General features: G+C 41.6%; 1 protein-coding gene and 1 long non-coding RNA gene across 5 annotated transcripts in view; both read left to right on the top strand.

Moving 5' to 3' along the window:
- The window catches only part of LOC131401619 (uncharacterized), a 37874-nt gene extending 32025 nt beyond the window's left edge, over positions 1-5849 (top strand). For both annotated transcript variants that reach the window (XR_009217801.1, XR_009217800.1), the window contains one exon: positions 5737-5849. This is a non-coding gene — a long non-coding RNA (uncharacterized LOC131401619). The remainder of the gene's footprint in view (positions 1-5736) is intronic.
- A 6-nt stretch (positions 5850-5855) lies between these two features.
- The window catches only part of LOC131401615 (centrosomal protein kizuna-like), a 28107-nt gene continuing 14655 nt past the window's right edge, over positions 5856-19307 (top strand). The window contains exons 1-4 of one of the 3 annotated variants that reach the window (XR_009217797.1): positions 5856-5883; positions 14643-14699; positions 15326-15491; positions 16613-16678. Coding sequence is in view for 1 of the 3 variants with exons in the window: in XM_058536886.1 (XP_058392869.1) it covers positions 14478-14699; positions 15326-15491; positions 16613-16678 (454 nt within the window). In the remaining 2 variants the exon portion in view is untranslated. Of the gene's footprint in view, positions 5884-14260; positions 14700-15325; positions 15492-16612; positions 16679-19307 lie in introns of those variants that run through there. The other 2 variants (XR_009217798.1, XM_058536886.1) reach the window with 2 other exon arrangements.

The raw sequence follows: 19307 nt of genomic DNA, 5'->3' as shown, positions 1-19307 counted from the left end.
AATTCTCTGTGCAAACTGACTTGTTAGACTAAATGATTCATTGTGTGACTCTCTCAACCTACGCTGCCAAACTGTGATTGTGGGTGATGAGATAAAATATCTACATCTACTAGACTAGAGATTTGTATAGTTTCTCAACATGCATAATAGAGCATTGATTTCCATTATGAAAGGTTGCATTTTGCATGACTGTTGGTCTACAGTTATGTATAAATCAGCTTTCCCTAAGAAATGATCCTTCTTTATGACCAACACAAATTTTAAAATTAATATCTGGAGGCTGCAAGACTGCTTCTTTACCACAATCATTTTTTTAAGCCAGATAAAGAAGTCAGGAATGATTACTAATGTCAGTGTTATGTTCTGTTACGATTAGGATTGCCCTTTTATGCCCCATTGTGTGTTGTGACTGGGGGTGCTGTTTAATGCACACTGATTGTCACTGGTTCACTGTCTAGCCTTGGAAAAAGTGCCAAGTGTTTATATGACCTTTGAGAGATAAGCAGTCAGGTCTTTAAATACAGATTCTTTCTAAAGAGTTTTATTTATTTATTTATTTTTGCTGAAGAAGATTAGCCCTGAGCTAACATCTGTTGCCAGTCTTCCTCTTTTTTTGCTTGAGGAAGTTTAGCCCTGAGCTAACATCTGTGCTAATCCTCCTCTATCTTGTATGTGGGTCACTGCCACAGCATGGCTGATGAGTGAGTGGTGTGGATTCACACCTGGGATCCGAACCCGTGAAGCAGGGCTGCCAAAGTGGAGCACGCCAAACTCAACCACTAGGTCACCAGGCCAGCCCCTCTAACAAGTTTTAATCATGGCATCGGGCTCCTTGCTGCTCTTCTTGCTCTAGCCACCCTCTGTGCCCCTCAGCACCCAGGAATTATTGTTGGACACTCCCCTAAGTGATATATTCCCATCTGCTTTGAGATCTCCCCTGGACCAAAGCAGTCAACTGGTCAACTTGATAAACTATTTCAGAAACACAGATTTGGAGAGAATGATCTACTTTTGTTCCTTAATTGTTAATGACACTGATGTCATTAGAATTCTAAGCCAGGCAGAGTAGGAAGGCTCTAATGGGTTATGAACTCCTTAAAGCCTGTTGAAGAGAACTGTGTTTGGTGTGGCGGCAGCCCTGCTTGTGCCCCTGACCCAACCATGGCTGTCGAGGTCTATCTCTTTACTATAATCTCATCTGCAAAATGGGGTACCTGCCCCACAGCGTACTCTAAAAGATAGTGAGAAGACTTCTGAATTCCTGCTCACAAAGTGAAGCATCTTAAAATGAAAAAGAACAAAACCGTTCCTATCATCATTATTGATTTTTGTTATATCAGGGATTAAGTGTTCAAAGACCTTCATATGAAAGGTTTACTGTTATTAGGTGGAAGACCAAGTTGTTATTTTAGACAATCGTGAATTATTAAAATATAATTCATGTCATTTGGGGTAATTGATAAAAAATTTGTTCATTATTGCCTTCTGGAAAACATATTTTAACATAAAAATGATTACTTAAGTAATTTTATCTTATATGAAATCCATATTGAGAGTACTCATTATTTTATTTTTTTTCCAGGTGCAACTAATTAATTGTCTCTTGTTAGTGGCTACTTTCAGATACAGTTGCCCAATTGTGCTCTCAAACTCATGCTGAAAAATTGAGTCAGCTTTATATTATTTGGATTACAGTATGTAAAAACCTCTTTATTTTATTCTGCCTATTATGTTCAGAATAAAATTCAGGGTACTTACTATTTTGTCTGCATTTAAAACTTTGGTCAAGTTACCAATCTGTTGTAAATCAGTTGTAATTAGGAAATGTTGGTACATTTACTTAAATTGCAGTTTTCTGATTGGAAGCCATTCCAAGTGTATGAAGTTAATTATAGACTGTTTAAAGTCTATTCTTTTATTATCTTTTTAATTAAAGGAGTATATAATTTAGCTGACATTGAACTTTGTTTCTTCTCTGTGGCATTGATGTTATAAATTTTCCAATGTAAAGTAGACGAAAGAGAAAAAAAAAACTCCTTTAAATCCTTTGTACCTTGGGCCGGCCCAGTGGCACAAGCGGTTAAGTGCTAGCGCTCCTCTGTGGCAGCCCGGGGTTCGCTGGCCCGGATCCCAGGTGCACACCAGCGCACCGCTTGTCAGGCCATGCTGTGGCGGTGTCCCATATAAAGTAGAGGAAGATGGGCACAGATGTTAGCTGAGGGCCAGTCTTCCTCAGCAAAAAAGAGGAGGATTGGCATTGGATGTTAGCTCAGGGCTGGTCTTCCTCACACACACATACAAAATCCTTTGTACCACTTTGCAAATTTTCTGATTTGGTGTGTTTATGTAGAAACATGGGCAAGACTCCATGCAAGGAGAGCCATGGCTGTTGTACTCCTCACCCAATTTGTCCTGAAATCAATCTGCATGAAAGCCTGGTTTTGTGCTGTAAGTGTTGGCTTAACTGTTCAGAAGTCACAGAGTCTAGATGCTGTACCTCCTTCCATAGCTCATTTGCTATTTGACCCCATGCAAGTCAATTAATGGGTTTTGTCCTTTTGTGAGGTATGTATAATAATTATAGGAAACCTTAGCTAGTTCTTTCATACCAGAGCCCAAAGGATGGTTACAGTTGGTGGGGACATTAGTAGCCTCTTGCCTTGGCTTTGCCTCTGCAGAAGTCACGTGTATCAGTCACCAGCGAGACGGTCTCTGATAATTCAGTCCATCCCAACTACTTGAACTAACTTAATTCACCCTACTTCAACTTGTTTCCAGGTTTAACTCAACCTAAGTAAACATCTTTTCAGACCAGAAGCACAATTGATTTACTCATTATGAGAAATGAAACGGCTGAATGGACTAGAATTTGCTGGTAGCCTGTGATTGCATTTTCCCGGTAGGGAAATCTCTTGTGAAACCAAATGTAGAAAAAGGTTGCTTCATTTACATAGAAACAGAACAAAGGAATTGGGTGCATTATGACATTGGTGAGGTCTAGACAGAACCAAGAAAGGCAAGTTGCTGAAGGGGCTTTCTACCAAACCAGCCAGAAACCTTAGAATCATTCTGGGAAGTTTTTAAATAAGTTCAAGGATTCTGATGACCCATCCCACTTTATTCAACTCTTGGGAAAAACTAGAGTTAGGTCAGGCAAAGATTATAACAATTAAGATTTATTAAAGAAGGTTCTGAATTGTACCTAGACTTACTTTTTTTCCAAATATTTTCTTATGAAAATTTCCAAACATAGAGAAAAGTAAAAGGAACTGTGTAATGAGCATCCATATACCCACCACCCAGATTCTACCATTGACATTTGATTGCACTCCCATATGTGTGTCTCTTCATATTTCCATCCATCCATCAGTCACAATCTCTTATTTTTATGCATTTCCAAGTAAGTTGCAGACATTAGTATACTGTTTTTTAACTTTTTACTTTTAAATTTTTAAAACATTCACAAAAGCCGCTATAATAACATAATGAAGTCCCGTGTACCCCTCACCCAGATCCACCAGTTGTCAACATTTTGCTAGTCTTGTTTTATCTTTCCCTCATCCACACTTTTTTCTTTGAGTAGTTTAAAAGAGACAACATATTTTACTTATAAATACTCACAAATACTTATATCTCTAACATATAAGGATGTAATACATTACCATTTACCAAGATTCTTTACTTTATCTGATACCTATTTCTTGTGAGTTTGTCTTGATTATCTCAAAAAAGTCATTTTACATTTGCTTTGTTTGTATCAGGATCGAAATGCTATCACCTGTAAACTGCTGGTTCAATCCAGATACATGATGATACTCCAGCCCAGTTATTTTGGCAAGACAATGTCATAGGTGGTGCTTGTACTTCGTTTTTTTTTTTTTTTTTTGTGAGGAAGATCAGCGCTGAGCTAACATCCGATGCCAGTCCTCCTCTTTTTTTTTTTTTGCTGAGGAAGATTGGCCTTGAGCTAACATCCATGCCCATCTTCCTCTACTTTATACGGGATGCCGCCACAGCATGGCTTGACAAGCGGTGCGTTGGTGCACGCCCGGGATCCGAACCTGCGAACCCCAGGCCACCAAAGCGGAGTGCGTGCACTTAACTACTGCGCCACCAGGCTGCCCCAGTGCTTGTACTTCTTATTACACCCCCCTCAGGCCGCATGTGATGTCTGGTTGTCATGTTGTTAGGAAGACTGGTCTGTGGGTTTGAACATTGATAGACTGATGCTTCAGTATAAAATTTACTGTTATGCATTTTCCACAAAATTATGATCATTTCCTAGATGCATTCATTAATTTGGACTTACAAAATGGTGACTTTTCTAATTTGTTAATTTCTTCTGCATTTATTAGTTGGAAGAACTTTTCCCATCAACTACTTGTTAATTGTGAAATGCATTTTTTGACCACAAAGGCAGGATAAATGCTTGATTCTCTCCCTTTACTTACCAATTTTCAGAATATCAAGTTGTTTCCCTAGCAGCCTCCAAAGGTTTGTTTATTTGTTTATATTTTTAATTTTGGTGAAACACACATGACATAAAATTTACCATCTTAACCATTTTTGAGTGTACAGCTCAGTAGTGTTAAGTACATTCACATTGTTCTGCAACAGATCTCTAGAACTTTTTCGTCTTACAAAACTGAAACTCATATCCATTAAATAGCTCTCCATTTCTCCCTCTCCCAGCACCTAGCATCACCATTCTGCTTTCTGTTTCTGTGAATGTGACTGCTCTAGGTGTCTTATGTAAGTGGAATCATGCAGTCTTTGTCTTTTTGTGACTGGCTTATTGTACTTAGCATAGTGTCCTTAAGATTCATCCATGTTGTAGAATGTGACAGGATTTCCTTCCTTTTTGAGGCTGAATCCAAAGATTTTTTATTATTTTTAAAACTTTTTATTATTTATTTTTTAAATGAACTTGTAGATTTTTATATATTTGCTGTGTTTAAGTCCATTGCACTCATTGTTCTTTTTGGTGCTCAAATTGTCCCGTCCTTGGCCAGCAGGAACCCTTTCAAGATGGCCTCTGAGGCCTTTTGACATGACTCAGTGGTCTTTGATAGCTTCCGTACTTTCTAGTATGACAAGGTTTTCCAGGCTCGTCTTGTACATTTCCTGCCCCAGAACTAGAACAGGGCATTTCCCTAAGGGAACCTGGTTCCTTTTAGTATCTAAATACCGTAGTCTAGGCAGCAATATAGGCTTCCCTTTAACTCTTTCCTAATAATACCTTAATTTTTAAAAAATTTCATAGTAAGTATATAACAGGAATCAACTGTTGTTGAGATGGAAATGTGATCTGTTTCTCTTAACTACACTTAAGAGGAGGGTGACTATCTGTGCAGTGATTTGAAACCATGGCCGCGCATTAGAATCGCTCTGTGAGCCTTAAAAAATCCCAATGGCTGGACCACACCTCAGGCCAATTTTATTAGACTCTGTAGGGGTGGCATTAGGCACCTGGATTTTGCAAACCTCCCCAGGTAGTTCCAGTATGCAGCCAAAGTTGAGAATGCTCATCTAGCAATGAAATCATAACCAAAATAAAATTAAAAAAGAAATACCAAGACTCTGGAAATTCCCTTAGTCCAGAATATATTAGGTTCTAGACTTTTCTGGATGAACTATCTTCTACCAACTTGATTAAGGGGCCTTTGAAAATATGGGAATCTCATAAGTAACCCAATACTACAAATTTCTAATGTGTCTCCTATTTCTGTGTTATAGATCTGAACAAGCGTCAGCCTCAGGCTTATTGAGGGCACAGTTGGGTCAGCACATGGCCACCTTGAAAGAACGTGATAATTCTATCACAGAAGAGGTAGCTAAGAAGTCTGAAGTTTTCCAGTCAAAAACGTGGACCAGAGGACAGGGGTTAGTAATTTTTATTTTTTTTAATAAGTTTCAAGATGTACAAATTATTCATTTAAGGAAATAGTCATGTTCTTAGCAATGGTTAACATATTTGAAAAAAGATTAAATAATAGTGAGGTTTTATGGTTGGTTTTAACTTTCTGCTCTCAGGCCTTTTGCATAGTGTTTTATGTAGGAATCTCAACTCCTTACATAACGTTGATTCAGGTTTTGGAGCTAACCTAATTAAGCATATCTACCACAGCATTTTCCAAGGAACTTAGAAGCCTCTTGTGGCATCCTGGTTTTCTTTCTCCACTCCATCCAGACCCGGGAAACAGAGCCGTCTTCCGTGGCTGACGTGTGGGCTGGGGGCGAGAAGGTCCGAGGGAGTGGAGCCTTGCTGTGCCGGGTCCAGCCTAGGCCAAGGAGTTGGTGTTAATTGAGTAGATTCTGAAAAGCCGGTAGAGCTTTGCGAGCGGGGCTGTAATGAGGTCTCTGCTGCGCCTTGGGGAGTTCTGTCTGCTTGGAGTGGGACTGAGACGGGGAGGAGCGGGCCCTGCTGTGGGCCAGACAAGACAGCGAGGGGCCTGACTCAGGAGCTGGCGCAGAGGGGAGCGTGAGCTGCTGAAGAGACCAGGGAACCCATGGAGCAGACTCCCAAGGAAGGCAGGAGGGGCCTGACTCAGGAGCTGGCGCAGAGGGGAGCGTGAGCTGCTGAAGAGACCAGGGAACCCATGGAGCAGACTCCCAAGGAAGGCAGGAGGGGCCTGACTCAGGAGCTGGCGCAGAGGGGAGCGTGAGCTGCTGAAGAGACCAGGGAACCCATGGAGCAGACTCCCAAGGAAGGCAGGAGGGGCCTGACTCAGGAGCTGGCGCAGAGGGGAGCGTGAGCTGCTGAAGAGACCAGGGAACCGACGGAGCAGACTCCCAAGGAAGGCAGGAGGGGCCTGACTCAGGAGCTGGCGCAGAGGGGAGCGTGAGCTGCTGAAGAGACCAGGGAACCCATGGAGCAGACTCCCAAGGAAGGCAGGAGGGGCCTGACTCAGGAGCTGGCGCAGAGGGGAGCGTGAGCTGCTGAAGAGACCAGGGAACCCATGGAGCAGACTCCCAAGGAAGGCAGGAGGGGCCTGACTCAGGAGCTGGCGCAGAGGGGAGCGTGAGCTGCTGAAGAGACCAGGGAACCCATGGAGCAGACTCCCAAGGAAGGCAGGAGGGGCCTGACTCAGGAGCTGGCGCAGAGGGGAGCGTGAGCTGCTGAAGAGACCAGGGAACCGACGGAGCAGACTCCCAAGGAAGGCAGGAGGGGCCTGACTCAGGAGCTGGCGCAGAGGGGAGCGTGAGCTGCTGAAGAGACCAGGGAACCCATGGAGCAGACTCCCAAGGAAGGCAGGAGGGGCCTGACTCAGGAGCTGGCGCAGAGGGGAGCGTGAGCTGCTGAAGAGACCAGGGAACCCATGGAGCAGACTCCCAAGGAAGGCAGGAGGGGCCTGACTCAGGAGCTGGCGCAGAGGGGAGCGTGAGCTGCTGAAGAGACCAGGGAACCGACGGAGCAGACTCCCAAGGAAGGCAGGAGGGGCCTGACTCAGGAGCTGGCGCAGAGGGGAGCGTGAGCTGCTGAAGAGACCAGGGAACCCATGGAGCAGACTCCCAAGGAAGGCAGGAGGGGCCTGACTCAGGAGCTGGCGCAGAGGGGAGTGTGAGCTGCTGAAGAGACCAGGGAACCCATGGAGCAGACTCCCAAGGAAGGCAGGAGGGGCCTGACTCAGGAGCTGGCGCAGAGGGGAGCGTGAGCTGCTGAAGAGACCAGGGAACCCATGGAGCAGACTCCCAAGGAAGGCAGGAGGGGCCTGACTCAGGAGCTGGCGCAGAGGGGAGCGTGAGCTGCTGAAGAGACCAGGGAACCCATGGAGCAGACTCCCAAGGAAGGCAGGAGGGGCCTGACTCAGGAGCTGGCGCAGAGGGGAGCGTGAGCTGCTGAAGAGACCAGGGAACCCATGGAGCAGACTCCCAAGGAAGGCAGGAGGGGCTCCCGCCCAGGAGCCAGATTTAGAGCGTTCCCGTCGTGGTCCTCGTCATTCCCTGGAGAAGCCATACACTCAGAGAGGTGGCCTTTCCTTTCCTGAATTTAATGTCTTGTGCACGTGTCTAGTTTCATGTATGTTTTCTCATCCTTACATGTAATATAGGGTTTTCTGGCTTTGATGCTTTTCATTTTTATCGTGGACAAAGTTCCAGGATTCTGCATGTGCCCCTCCCGGAGGCGCGGCTTGCCATCTCTGCACTGAAGTGACACACCTGTGTGGCTGTGCGGTCCAGAGCCTCGGCCATCACCCCTCAAGCCTCTCAGAGCACCTTCAGTCCTTCTCAAGCCCCCCTTTCTTTGCCCCTTTGATTAAAAGAGAGTAGAAGTACTTTTTTTAAGCATTTCAAACATACAAACATAGAGTGATAAAATGAACCCAGGAATCCCATGCCTACCAGCCCAGACTCACATGTGTTGTTACCATTGCACCCTATTTATTTCAGACCTGCTCCTCCTCTTCCTTCTCCTCATCTTCCTACCCGTCCTCCTTTTCCCCCTCCCTCTTGGCTTCTCTCTCTCCCCCTTTCACGCACCTTCCCTCCCTTCTTCTGCTCTTTCTCTCCTCTTCTTCTCCCCTCCTTTTCTCCTTCTCCTCCTCTCCCTCCTCTAACCTCCTTCCTCCCCAATTTCTTTCTCCTGAAATAAATTATTACGGAGATACAGCCCCTGTGCGCTTCTCCTCAAGCCCATGCCCCTTTTCAGAGGTAATCTTGTGCTATCCTTCCCACACATATTTTCATTTCACTGCACTTCCTGTGACTCAATAAATAACCTATAGTTTTGTTTTGTTTGAGGTATGATACCACTTGTGTGAATGTTCTTTGAGAAAGAACCATGTTCTTGAGGAAAAACAGAACCTGTGTTTTTTAGATCCGTTCCACACCTATGGATAAATGTAGATCTTTTTTTTTTTTTTAGGTCAGGAAGATTATCCCTGAGCTAACATCTGTTGCCAATCCTCCTCTGTTTACTGAGGAAGATTGGCCCTGGGCTAACATCCGTGCCCATCTTCCTCTACTTTATATGTAGGATGCCTGCCACAGGATGGCTTGATGCACCTGCCATGCGTATGTCCACGCCTGGGATCCCAACTTGTGAACCCTGGGCCGCTGAAGCGGAGCAGGGGAACTTAACCACTCTGCCACTGGGCTGGCCCAATAAATGTAGATCCTAAGAAGGATTTGTTTTCCGGTTTTGTTGTCCATTTTCTCTAGTACCATTTTGTAACAACATTGTATTCCATTCTTGTTCACTCGAGTAGGTCACATCTCAGCCGTGTCGAGGCTGAAATAAGCAGTGGTCCACTGCCCTTTCCTATCTAGTCATCTTCTTTTAAAAAGGTGTTGTTTATATTAGAAAACATATTCCCAGTTCCAGACAACCAATCCACTCATAATTTTTCAAATAATAACTCCATTATTTTTTTTTTAAAGGATCTCTCAGTGTTGCTTGGTTTTTTGTTTTTTTTTTTTAATTTTATTTATTTATTTTTTCCCCCAAAGCCCCAGTAGATAGTTGTGTCATAGTTGCACATCCTTCTAGTTGCTGTATGTGGGACGCGGCCTCAGCATGGCCGGAGAAGCCGTGCGTCGGTGCGCGCCCGGGATCTGAACCCGGGCCGCCAGCAGCGGAGCGCGCGCACCCAACCGCCAAGCCACGGGGCCGGCCCAATAACTCCATTATTAATGAGAAGGGGCTGCCCAATTAATAACTTATGAATCAAGTGCTATTCTGCCTCCCCTCGTAGGTTTTTTGTTCCCTTTTAAATCATCCTGATCTCATCTTAGTGACAATCATAAAAATTACCAATAAATTAATCACAAAATCTGTCCTTAAAAATCGAAGTAAGCAGGCAGTTTCTGAAACGGTTAGGTTGTGACTGAAGAAATGCACAGCCGTAAAGAACAATGTTACCAAAATGACGTGGGCAGGGCAAGCCTTGCGAACTTTAGAACAAAATGCTTTTGTGAGTTCTAGGACTGCTTTGATTTACATGTCATGCTTTTACTATTAGCAAAATCAAGTATCTTTGGTTGTTTCCCTGTATTGAAACAATATACACCTTTAGTAAATAGCATGAGTTACATATTTCTCTGTAGATAAAAATCTTAAAAATAAGAGATTTTCAAAATTTAAGAAAGTTCTACTAAAAATTACTTGGCTAAGAGTCTAATGCAGCTCAGAAATATTTACTTTGATCTCTTGGGTAAATGGCTAATTAAACAGTCACGTGTAAATGATGTTTACCTGTGGGTCCCCTTGCTGTCAGCTAGAGTCAGTCCTGTCTCTTGAGTAAATACATCATTAAAGCCGCTGAAACTCAGATTATGTCCCCTTGAGACCAGATAAGATCCACAGCATCCGCATACCCTATTAGGCAATTACATAATTGAGCTGCAGGCTTTTAAATCAGAAAAATTTATAATTACTTTATGTGGAAAAAAAAATGAGTTGGGTGCTTCATTAAAACACAAAGTGCCTTAATACTCCTTCTCTCCTAAGTAATGTCTGTTTCCACCGAGGAGAACTTCTCCAGGGAAAGCAGAGTGGCTTACTGGTGGCACTCATAGAGTGCCCCCACCACACATACCAGAAAGACACATGACTAGTCACAGAAATACCTTCATCTCTCCCTAAGGATCGACTGTTCTCTTGGTCTTCTCTCTTGAATACTCATTTGCTGGCTCATATGAATACTTTCCCCTTTCTTTTAATTGCTGCACAGATAAAATCCCCTTCCTATAACTTAGACATACCTTAGGTGATGATGCTTGCATTTCTCTTTAAACATTGAAAAATTACTTCTGGTGTGCAAGAGGAAGGTTCTTGAGGAAAAAGTCAGTTAAATCTGTGTATTAGGGGAAATTGTCATCTGCTGTCTACATCCGTGGTTTTTAATTCTCCTGCTTTTCTGTCTCTGCATTAACAGCACTGATTTACATACAGAAGGAAATGTAATTTTATTAAATGCTTTCACATTCGCTTTCTGTTTGTATTTGTACCATCCATCGCAGAAATCAGATTCCTTTGGAGCTAGCATGTGTTTTTCTTAAAAAACTAGCAGGAAAAAAAGAAAACCAAACTTGGAATATTAAGGTAAACAAAAAGGAGAAAATAAAATTGCCCGTTGACGTTGTGGTGCATGGTTTTTAATATTTAATATATTGGCAAACATGGGTTGTACTGTTTGTGTCCATAGCTTCTTTTTTTCCCACTTGTCACAAGTGAACTTCCTTTCATACCATCACATGTTCTTCTACATCATTTCCAACAGCTGTGCAGAGACCCCTGTGTGGCTATTCCACTGTCCCTTTAACCAGCCTCTTGTTCAACATTTAAGTTGTTTTTAATTTTTCCTGTAGTAAAAAAATTTCAAAGAACATCTGAGCAATTCAGTTTGTACAAATATCCATGCTATTTCCTTAGAATGAATTCCTAGATGTAGAGTTGTTAGGTCGAAGGGAATGCGTGTCTTTCAGCCTTTTGCTCTGCACTGCCAGATCTCACTCTGGAGGGGTCATCAAAGTCACAAGGAATGGAGGAAAATATATATATATATAATCTGAGCTCTTTATGAAACTGGGTGCTATCAACCTTTTTTTTTTTGAGCACCAAATTGAGAAGTGCAAATGACATCCAATTTTTTTGTTCATTTGACCTTTATATTTACCATTGAGGTCAAACTTTTCCCCTACCTATTTGTGAGCCCTTTGTGGTTCTTCTTTTATAATTTGCCAGTTCGTGTCCTTTGCTCATTTTTCTATTAGGTTAGTAATGTTTTTCTTGTTGACTTGTAAGAATTGTTTTTATATAAATTCGTACAATTTGTTGCAATATTTTGAGCAGTTTGATTTTTGCCTTTCATTTTTCTTAATGATATTTTGGACACAAAGTCTTTTCCGTTATTATCTTCATCTGTCTATTTATGCATTTGAATATCACAGTTAAGTTTCTGGATATAAATTAAGAGGCAGCCTAGATGACTCTTGGGGTTCTAGACCTAGCAGGAACCGTAACTGACCTTTGAGAAAAATTCTGGTAGAATTGAGCCAGTAATTCTAAGTGTCCTGCTAAGTGTAAATCATAGGACGATTTGCCTTTCTAAGATGTCAAATATGACCATCAGTCATTCTACAAATAGTGTGTGCCTTGGCATTGAATTTCTAAGCCTTTTCTCCTGGCTCCTGGGAAGGCAGAAAAGTGAGGAACTAGTTTGTTCTATTGACTTAGGCTCCAGACTGCTGAGAACAGTGAGACAGTCCCCAGTCTCCCTCCTGGGCTCCAAATGTATGAAATCAAAGAGAGCCTTTATTAGCTAACAGATAAGTTGAGACCCAAGCATAGTCTATTCATAAGCACCATCAGGAGGCCCATGGTAAAAGTGTTGTCTGGTGGCATTTTTCAGATAGAGAGCTCCAATTTGCAGAGCCCATTCAGTCCCAGCATGAGCTGTGTAAAGCAGCTTGTTCCCTCTTCTCTGGGCTTTTGTTTCTTTGTAGGTATGGGTTAGTGTTGTCAGTTTCAGACTGCAAGCTCCTTCAAATTGGGGGCTTCCTTAGAAATATGCCTGGCTAAAGCATCTGCAAACAGTACATCCTGAGAATGTATTACAGATGTTTTTCCTGACTCTGCAGAAGTTGTTTTTGACTAGAAACCTCTAACCATTCCTTGTCTGAGATTGACTTTTGTTTCTGTCCCTGCTTATCATTATTACCTGCTTATTAGGGATTTATATTGTGGGTTCCCTTATGAATGACCCATTGGGCAGATCTGCTGCTCTCTTTCTTGGCTCTGTGGTCCAGTAAAGTGAAGCCAACCATTCTCATGTAATTTGACCATCCATCAAAATCCTTATAAAATAAAAGACTCATCTTTGAGAAATTATCTCTAGGATTATCTTAAAAGATGAGTCCTTTTATAAACATCTCTATCAAAAAAGTAAGAGAAATCCTAGAGATAAGAGTATTGAGTAGTGAAGATAAATGGGATAAAATATATGAAATAAGTGAAAACCTGCAGTATGCCCACTACTTTATTTACCTCACCATGGTAAAAAAAAAAAAAAGAGGGCAGAGTGTAGAACTAGTAGCAGTGGTGGTATTCTTATCAAGTATACAAGGACTTATTAGAAAGACATTTGCAGGATTATTATAGCATTTTATTGTGTTCTTTTGAAACCCAGTTGGAACCCAGCTAAAGCAAAAGAGGGTCTTAATATGAAAGAGGTGCACAAAACAGTGAGATAAATTGTGTGTCATCATTGAGGGCCCAGTTACAAGTAATCTGAGTCATTGACAATCCAAAACAGTTTCCATTATCTGCAAATTCTACAGTAAAAAGTGTAGAAAGTCCTTTAACAATTTTATTCTTAAAATATGTGTTAAAACAGTGGCTCTTACGAAGTCATGCCAAGAAATTATTAGTTACAGCTATTGCATAAGGTAATACGACGAAGAAATACATATTTGAGGCTCTCTCAGAATGTTTGAATTATTTTAGGAAAAGAAAATTATAACTTTCACTTCAGAATTTGGGTCAGTTCTTTTTGTTCATATTCTAAAATGCTTTTCATAGATCCAGGATGATTGGGCACACAGAATAGGAGCTTATCTCTCTGTGGAAGCAGACAGACTAGAGCAGGAGAGGTGGAGGTCTGGAAATGAGACAGGCCACAGTGGTCCAGCTTGCGCACTGACAGTTGAGAGATGGCAGGTCAAGGAGGTGACACTATTCTTCACACCTGTCTTCCTGGACAGATTCTGGAAGCAGGTGCAGTACAGTGGTCCATGTAGGCAGCTGGGATTGAGGCATTATGGCAGCCAGTGATGGGAACCAGCCCTGGCCTGAGCTTCGAGGGCAGGACTCTACACCTGAACCCCAGTATGCAGAAACAGGGATACAGTGCAGGTCATCCCAACAGAGAATTGTCACAACTCGAGTAAAATTCAGGGACTACTTTATGTAAATAGAGGAAGAGCTCCTGGTTACTAGAACTGGACCACAGACAGGTGCTGGCTACAAGGCTAACTTGACACCAAGTCCTTCGGCCGAGGAGACTAGAATTCCTTAAATCCCCTAAAATCAGCTGCTGCAGCCCCTAGGATAGGCCGTGGATCCAGGTGGCCAGCTGGTCCAGGGGAGGGCAGAGGGCAGGAGCCTTGCAGGGATATCAAGGCCGATGGCAGTGGCCTTGTATGTTCAAAGCCAAACTTACAAGGCAAGATCTTCCATATTCTGCCTCTGTGATTCTTCCTGTCAGGGCATCTTCATGAGAAGAGATGATTATCTTCCCCCTTGTTCACTAGAGAATTCTGTTGTTACCCCTTCGCTCTCAAACTAAAGATGACCTATGAGGCTTTGTCCAGTTTTGCTCTTCATATTAACTTGTAGAGTCTCGTGTCCATTCTACAGGTTGAGTTGGACATTTCCTTGTATTTACTACTGTTGCCAGAGACCAGGGAAAGGTCAGCACCACCACCGAGATTTCCTCTCCCAGCAGCCTGGGCAAATCACCACTTCCAAGTAGGAAATGAGAGAGAAACACACTCTGGCAGCGGGACAATGTCATCATTGGTTGTTTAACTCTTGTTACCAGTATAGTTTTATTTCTTGGGGGAAGAGTGTTGACCTAGAAATTAAGAGACATGGGTATTTACCTGTCCTGTTAATTTTTACTTTTTCTCTGCCTCTCAAGTTGGCTGTGATAAAATCTGTGCCCACCTCCCTGCCCAGGACACATGAGGCGATATGGGTAAGACAATTTGGTGCCCTTTGAAAACAGATAGGCAGTGTGGCTAGTAAGTTTCCTGAGCTCCCCAGCAGACTTAGCAGCAAAGTGCAGAGTGTGTTTATCCTTGATTGACAATTATGCTTTAAAATAAGGGCAATTCTCTTTTTGCTTAGTGTCTCCTTCTCAGCCACCAAGTTTTTCTACAGTCTTCTCATTTGAGGGAAGTTCAGGGGTCATTTCTGGAAGGATGGGGATACTGCAAGGTCACATTTTTCCACATCTCTTTCTCAATCCAAACCAACAGCATTCATGCAATGAGAGAGTCGATCTTGGATAAACCAGCCCAGGTTCACAAGAGTGGTCACATTTCACATACGTACTTCACAAGCAGAACACTTCAGCATGACATAAGATTCAGGCCACAAAAAAATGTATTATTACAAGTGTAAGTTGTTGTAAAGAATTAAATTATGCTGCAAAATAATCAGATGTTATTTTATCTTGAAGACATTTTAATTTCAATTAAATGTCAGGAAGCAAATTAAATCCAAAGTAAAGCTTAACCTAAAATTATGTCTGAAGGCTGGGTCTTTGAGACCAACGGGAATGTGGCTAGAGTTTATTTTTATTTCTTTTAAACACTGTAGGCAGCAGCGTTATTGAAAAAAGCCCCTACAGAAGAGTGTGACGATAGTTCGGCCGTTCACAGTAATGAATCATCTTGCAGCTTGCCATCTATTCTGAATGACAGTAGTGGAATAAAGGAAGCGAAACCCACTCTATGGCTCAACAGTGTTCTTACAAGGGAACAAGGTAACTGTTGTTAAAGGGTCTGTCCACAGCAAAAACGCATTCAGAGTCAACGCAAACACCCTTTCTCAAGGTGTACCTATAAAAAAGCAGACTCAAGAACACTTCTAATTTTAATATGTATAATATGTTATTTGTTTTATACCACCTTCCAATAAATATATGTTTTCATTCAGTCTAACAGGAATAGGAAACCTAATTGTAGATCTGCTGTCCTGCTGAATTTCCAATAAAATAAGTTTTTATAAATTGAAATCTTAACAGGACTAAGCACTTGGCAGTAGATAATTATTATCATCCCACAAAGATGAAGATGATTCTATGAAAATGAGTCCATCAAGTACTTCACATAGAGTACTGTGAAGTTTTTGATATCACTTAATAGAATTTACTCATAATTGGTAAACATTCTTTTTAATTATAATAGAACCTTTTATAAGTTTAAACAGATGATTAAGAATCAGAGTTTATGCCCCCCAAAACTTAATAACCAATTTTTAGTATCCAGAAATTGTGATTATTATTTTTTTTTAAAGATTTTATTTATTTATTTTTCCCCCCAAAGCCCCAGTAGATAGTTGTCTGTCATAGCTGCACATCCTTCTAGTTGCTGTATGTGGGACGCGGCCTCAGCATGGCCGGAGAAGCGGTACGTCGGTGCGCGCCCAGAATCCGAACCCGGGCCACCAGCAGCGGAGCGCGCGCACTTAACCGCTAAGCCACGGGGCCGGCCCGAAAATTGTGATTATTTTAACGTTATTGTTAAGACATGCCAATAAACCGCTATAATGTATTCCCAAGAGAGCTATGAGTTGCTCAGGATATATTCAGAAGCTGATACACATGCACAGGATTTGAGGCTCGCTTGTTTTAAGCCCCAGTCAAATTTGATAGATGTCAGGCTAAATCATTTTGCATGAAAGCAACATAGAGATACCTTAGTTTTAGAATAGGTTTCTTTTTAGGAACAGTACTATTTCAGACAAGAAATAAACTAAGCAAAGAAAGGAGGTGGGGAAGCAGTGAAAATAAAAGGAATGGCAGTTAAGAAAAAAAAAAAAGCAAAGGCCTATTCCGTAAATAAAACCTTGAAATACACTTTTATTATCGTGTTTGATTTTTAGACGTTTCAAGTGGCTGCGGAGACGAGAGCAAGGAAGAGAGCATGGCAGCAAAGATTCCAATCACAGGTAAAGTTATGGTTGCCTAAGAGTTTCAAACACAGGATTCAACCTTGTTTTATAATCAGAACATTCTAGGTTAGTGGTGTGTGGACTCTGCTAAGAGCAAGTATATTCAACTACTACGTGCTGGAGGGGACGATTAATTGTAAGAGCATGATGTGTGCGCTTACATTAGCAGAAACTGAGGTGGAAAATAAGCATGCCTATTGAATTCTTCATGATCATGTTACACAGTTACACGTGTGAGCACCCCATCACATAGCCTTTCAGCACCTGCGTCTGTGTGACAACGTCAGTCTCCGTGGGGAACACCAGTCAGTGTGTGGCCAACTACAGCTGTTTCTGATTTTACTCTTTTCTTTCCTGTGATAATTGAATGTGTCTCATTAAAATAAGAGCAGGAAAAAAAAAAATGCCAGACAAGAAGCTTGCTTGTGCCTCAGTTACAAAGCCCATGTGATAATTTAAAAATTTTAGCAGTAACGTTTCATCAAGACCTATTAAGATTTCTGCACATGTATTACGCTTGTTTAGCTGGAATCTGAATATCATTACATTTTTAGTTTTAGAATATCAACAGCAGCAATGAGTATTCTGAACAGAGTTCTATTTGTCATACGTCTAAATTTACTAGGATCTTATTTTGTAAAGTGGTACACTACTTCATTATAAATTCAAAGGTCTGACTTTAAATATTTATACAAGTAACCACACCACTGCACTGCGGTACTGAGGCATGCATCTGCATATGTGGTCGTTTTGTTGTTTATAAGCGGAAAAGAATAGCTTTCTTTTATGACAATACAATTCATAGCCTGATGATTAATTTTTTAAACTCATGTTTCTGTGATGAACTCTGGTTTTGAAAAAAGAGTTTATAATAGAGCAATTATTGTATATATTCTGCATCAGATAATATTTCATTCCGAAATACAGAGGTTTTCTTTTCTTTTAAACATTTTCCCAGTGATATGTTTATTGCATTTTTATTCTTCATTTTGAGAAAACTCTGGTAGCGTTCCCTCTTTATTTTTTTGTTAGTAGAAGTGTAGATGATCCCAAATTGCAGATAATCAAGAAGTCATTTGGAGACTTTTCTCTTGCATTTATCTTTGAATGCAGAAGTATCTAATGACCTCTGAATTTATTTCAGTTAAAATTATAAAGACTTATTGGAGAGAAACCAGGAAGTGATCTCGTTGCCCATTCTTGCTTCTCTTTTCAGTATTCTTTCCAGTCATTCCCTGCTGTGAGCAGATGACTGTCCTCAAAATTAGTGCAAACGTTATTTTCTCATAGACTTTCTTTATAAGAGAAGAGATAGTTAAGTACTGGAGTTTCAAATCTTTCTTTTTTTCTTGTAGAAAGAGGTGTGATGTGCCTAGAAATAATAAGGGCTATTTACCATTAAGATTTTTAAAGAAATTTTAATTCCAACAACCTACCATCAGTCAATTAATAGTTGGCAGTTTTAAAAAAATGCTTTGTGGGGCCAGCCCGGTGGCGTAGTGGTTAAGTTTGCACGCTCTGCTTTGGCGGCCCGGGGTTCATGGGTTCAGATCCTGGGCGCGGACCTACACCCTGCTCATCAAGCCATGCTATGGAGGCATCCTACATACAAAATAGAGGAAGATTGAGAAAGATGTTAGCTCAGAGACAATCTTCCTCAAACAAAAAGAGGAAGATTGGCAACAGATGTTAGCTCAGGGCCAATCTTCCTCACCAAAAAAAAAAAAAAAAAGAAATAAAGAAAAAAATCCTTTGTGCCTGTTGCATGCCAAAGTTTTAGACATATAAAATAACTTGGGAGATATAAAAATAAACTTTCAAAGCCATTTACTTTGAGCATTTCCATTCTGTCCTCGCCACCATACTCTCTTTCTTCTTTGCTCCCCACCCGCTGGACTTCCCATGAAATTAATGTTTGAGGGCCTCATGTGCCTTGACTCTTTAATGCTGTTGTCATGTCTGTGATTGAAACTACTTTGCTCTCTAAGTTCTTTTTTCCCCAGTTTTTTAAATTGAGATATAATTGACATATAACATTGTAATAGTTTAATCTCTAAGTTCTTGACCATTATCTCTTTATTAAATCTTTGTGTCTTTGGCATAATTATTGGAGATTTGGCCTTGGTAGAGTAAAGCAGGTATATAGTTTGATTTAAGATAGAGTCTGGGGCCAGCCCAGTGGCGCAAGTGGTTAAGTACGCGCGCTCCACTGTGGCAGCCCAGGGTTCTCAGGCTCAGATACCGGGAGTGTACCGACGCACTGCTTGTCAAGCCATGCTGTGGCAGCATCCCATATAAAGTAGAGGAAGATGGGCATGGATGTTAGCTCAGGGCCAATCTTCCTCAGCAAAAAAAAGAGGAGGATTGGCATGGGATGTTAGCTCAGGGCTGAGCTTCCTCACAAAGAAAAAAAAAAAAGATAGACTCTGCCTCCCCCTTTATAATAGTTTTATTGAGACTTTCCTGTTTTATGGGCTGCATTCCTTCTAGAATATTCCAAAGAAAAGGAATATTCCAGAGGCTGTTCTCAGGGTTGAGGGGATGTTGCAATTGAGCCTGGGCTTTGGCATCAGCCGTCAGTGTCAGCATTTTACTCCCTGCTCTATTTCTCCACCTCCCTGAGCCT

The sequence above is a fragment of the Diceros bicornis genome (assembly GCF_020826845.1).
Source record: "Diceros bicornis minor isolate mBicDic1 chromosome 12 unlocalized genomic scaffold, mDicBic1.mat.cur SUPER_12_unloc_1, whole genome shotgun sequence".
Classification (NCBI taxonomy): domain Eukaryota; kingdom Metazoa; phylum Chordata; class Mammalia; order Perissodactyla; family Rhinocerotidae; genus Diceros; species Diceros bicornis.
This window is presented reverse-complemented; position numbering and strand designations above follow the sequence as displayed.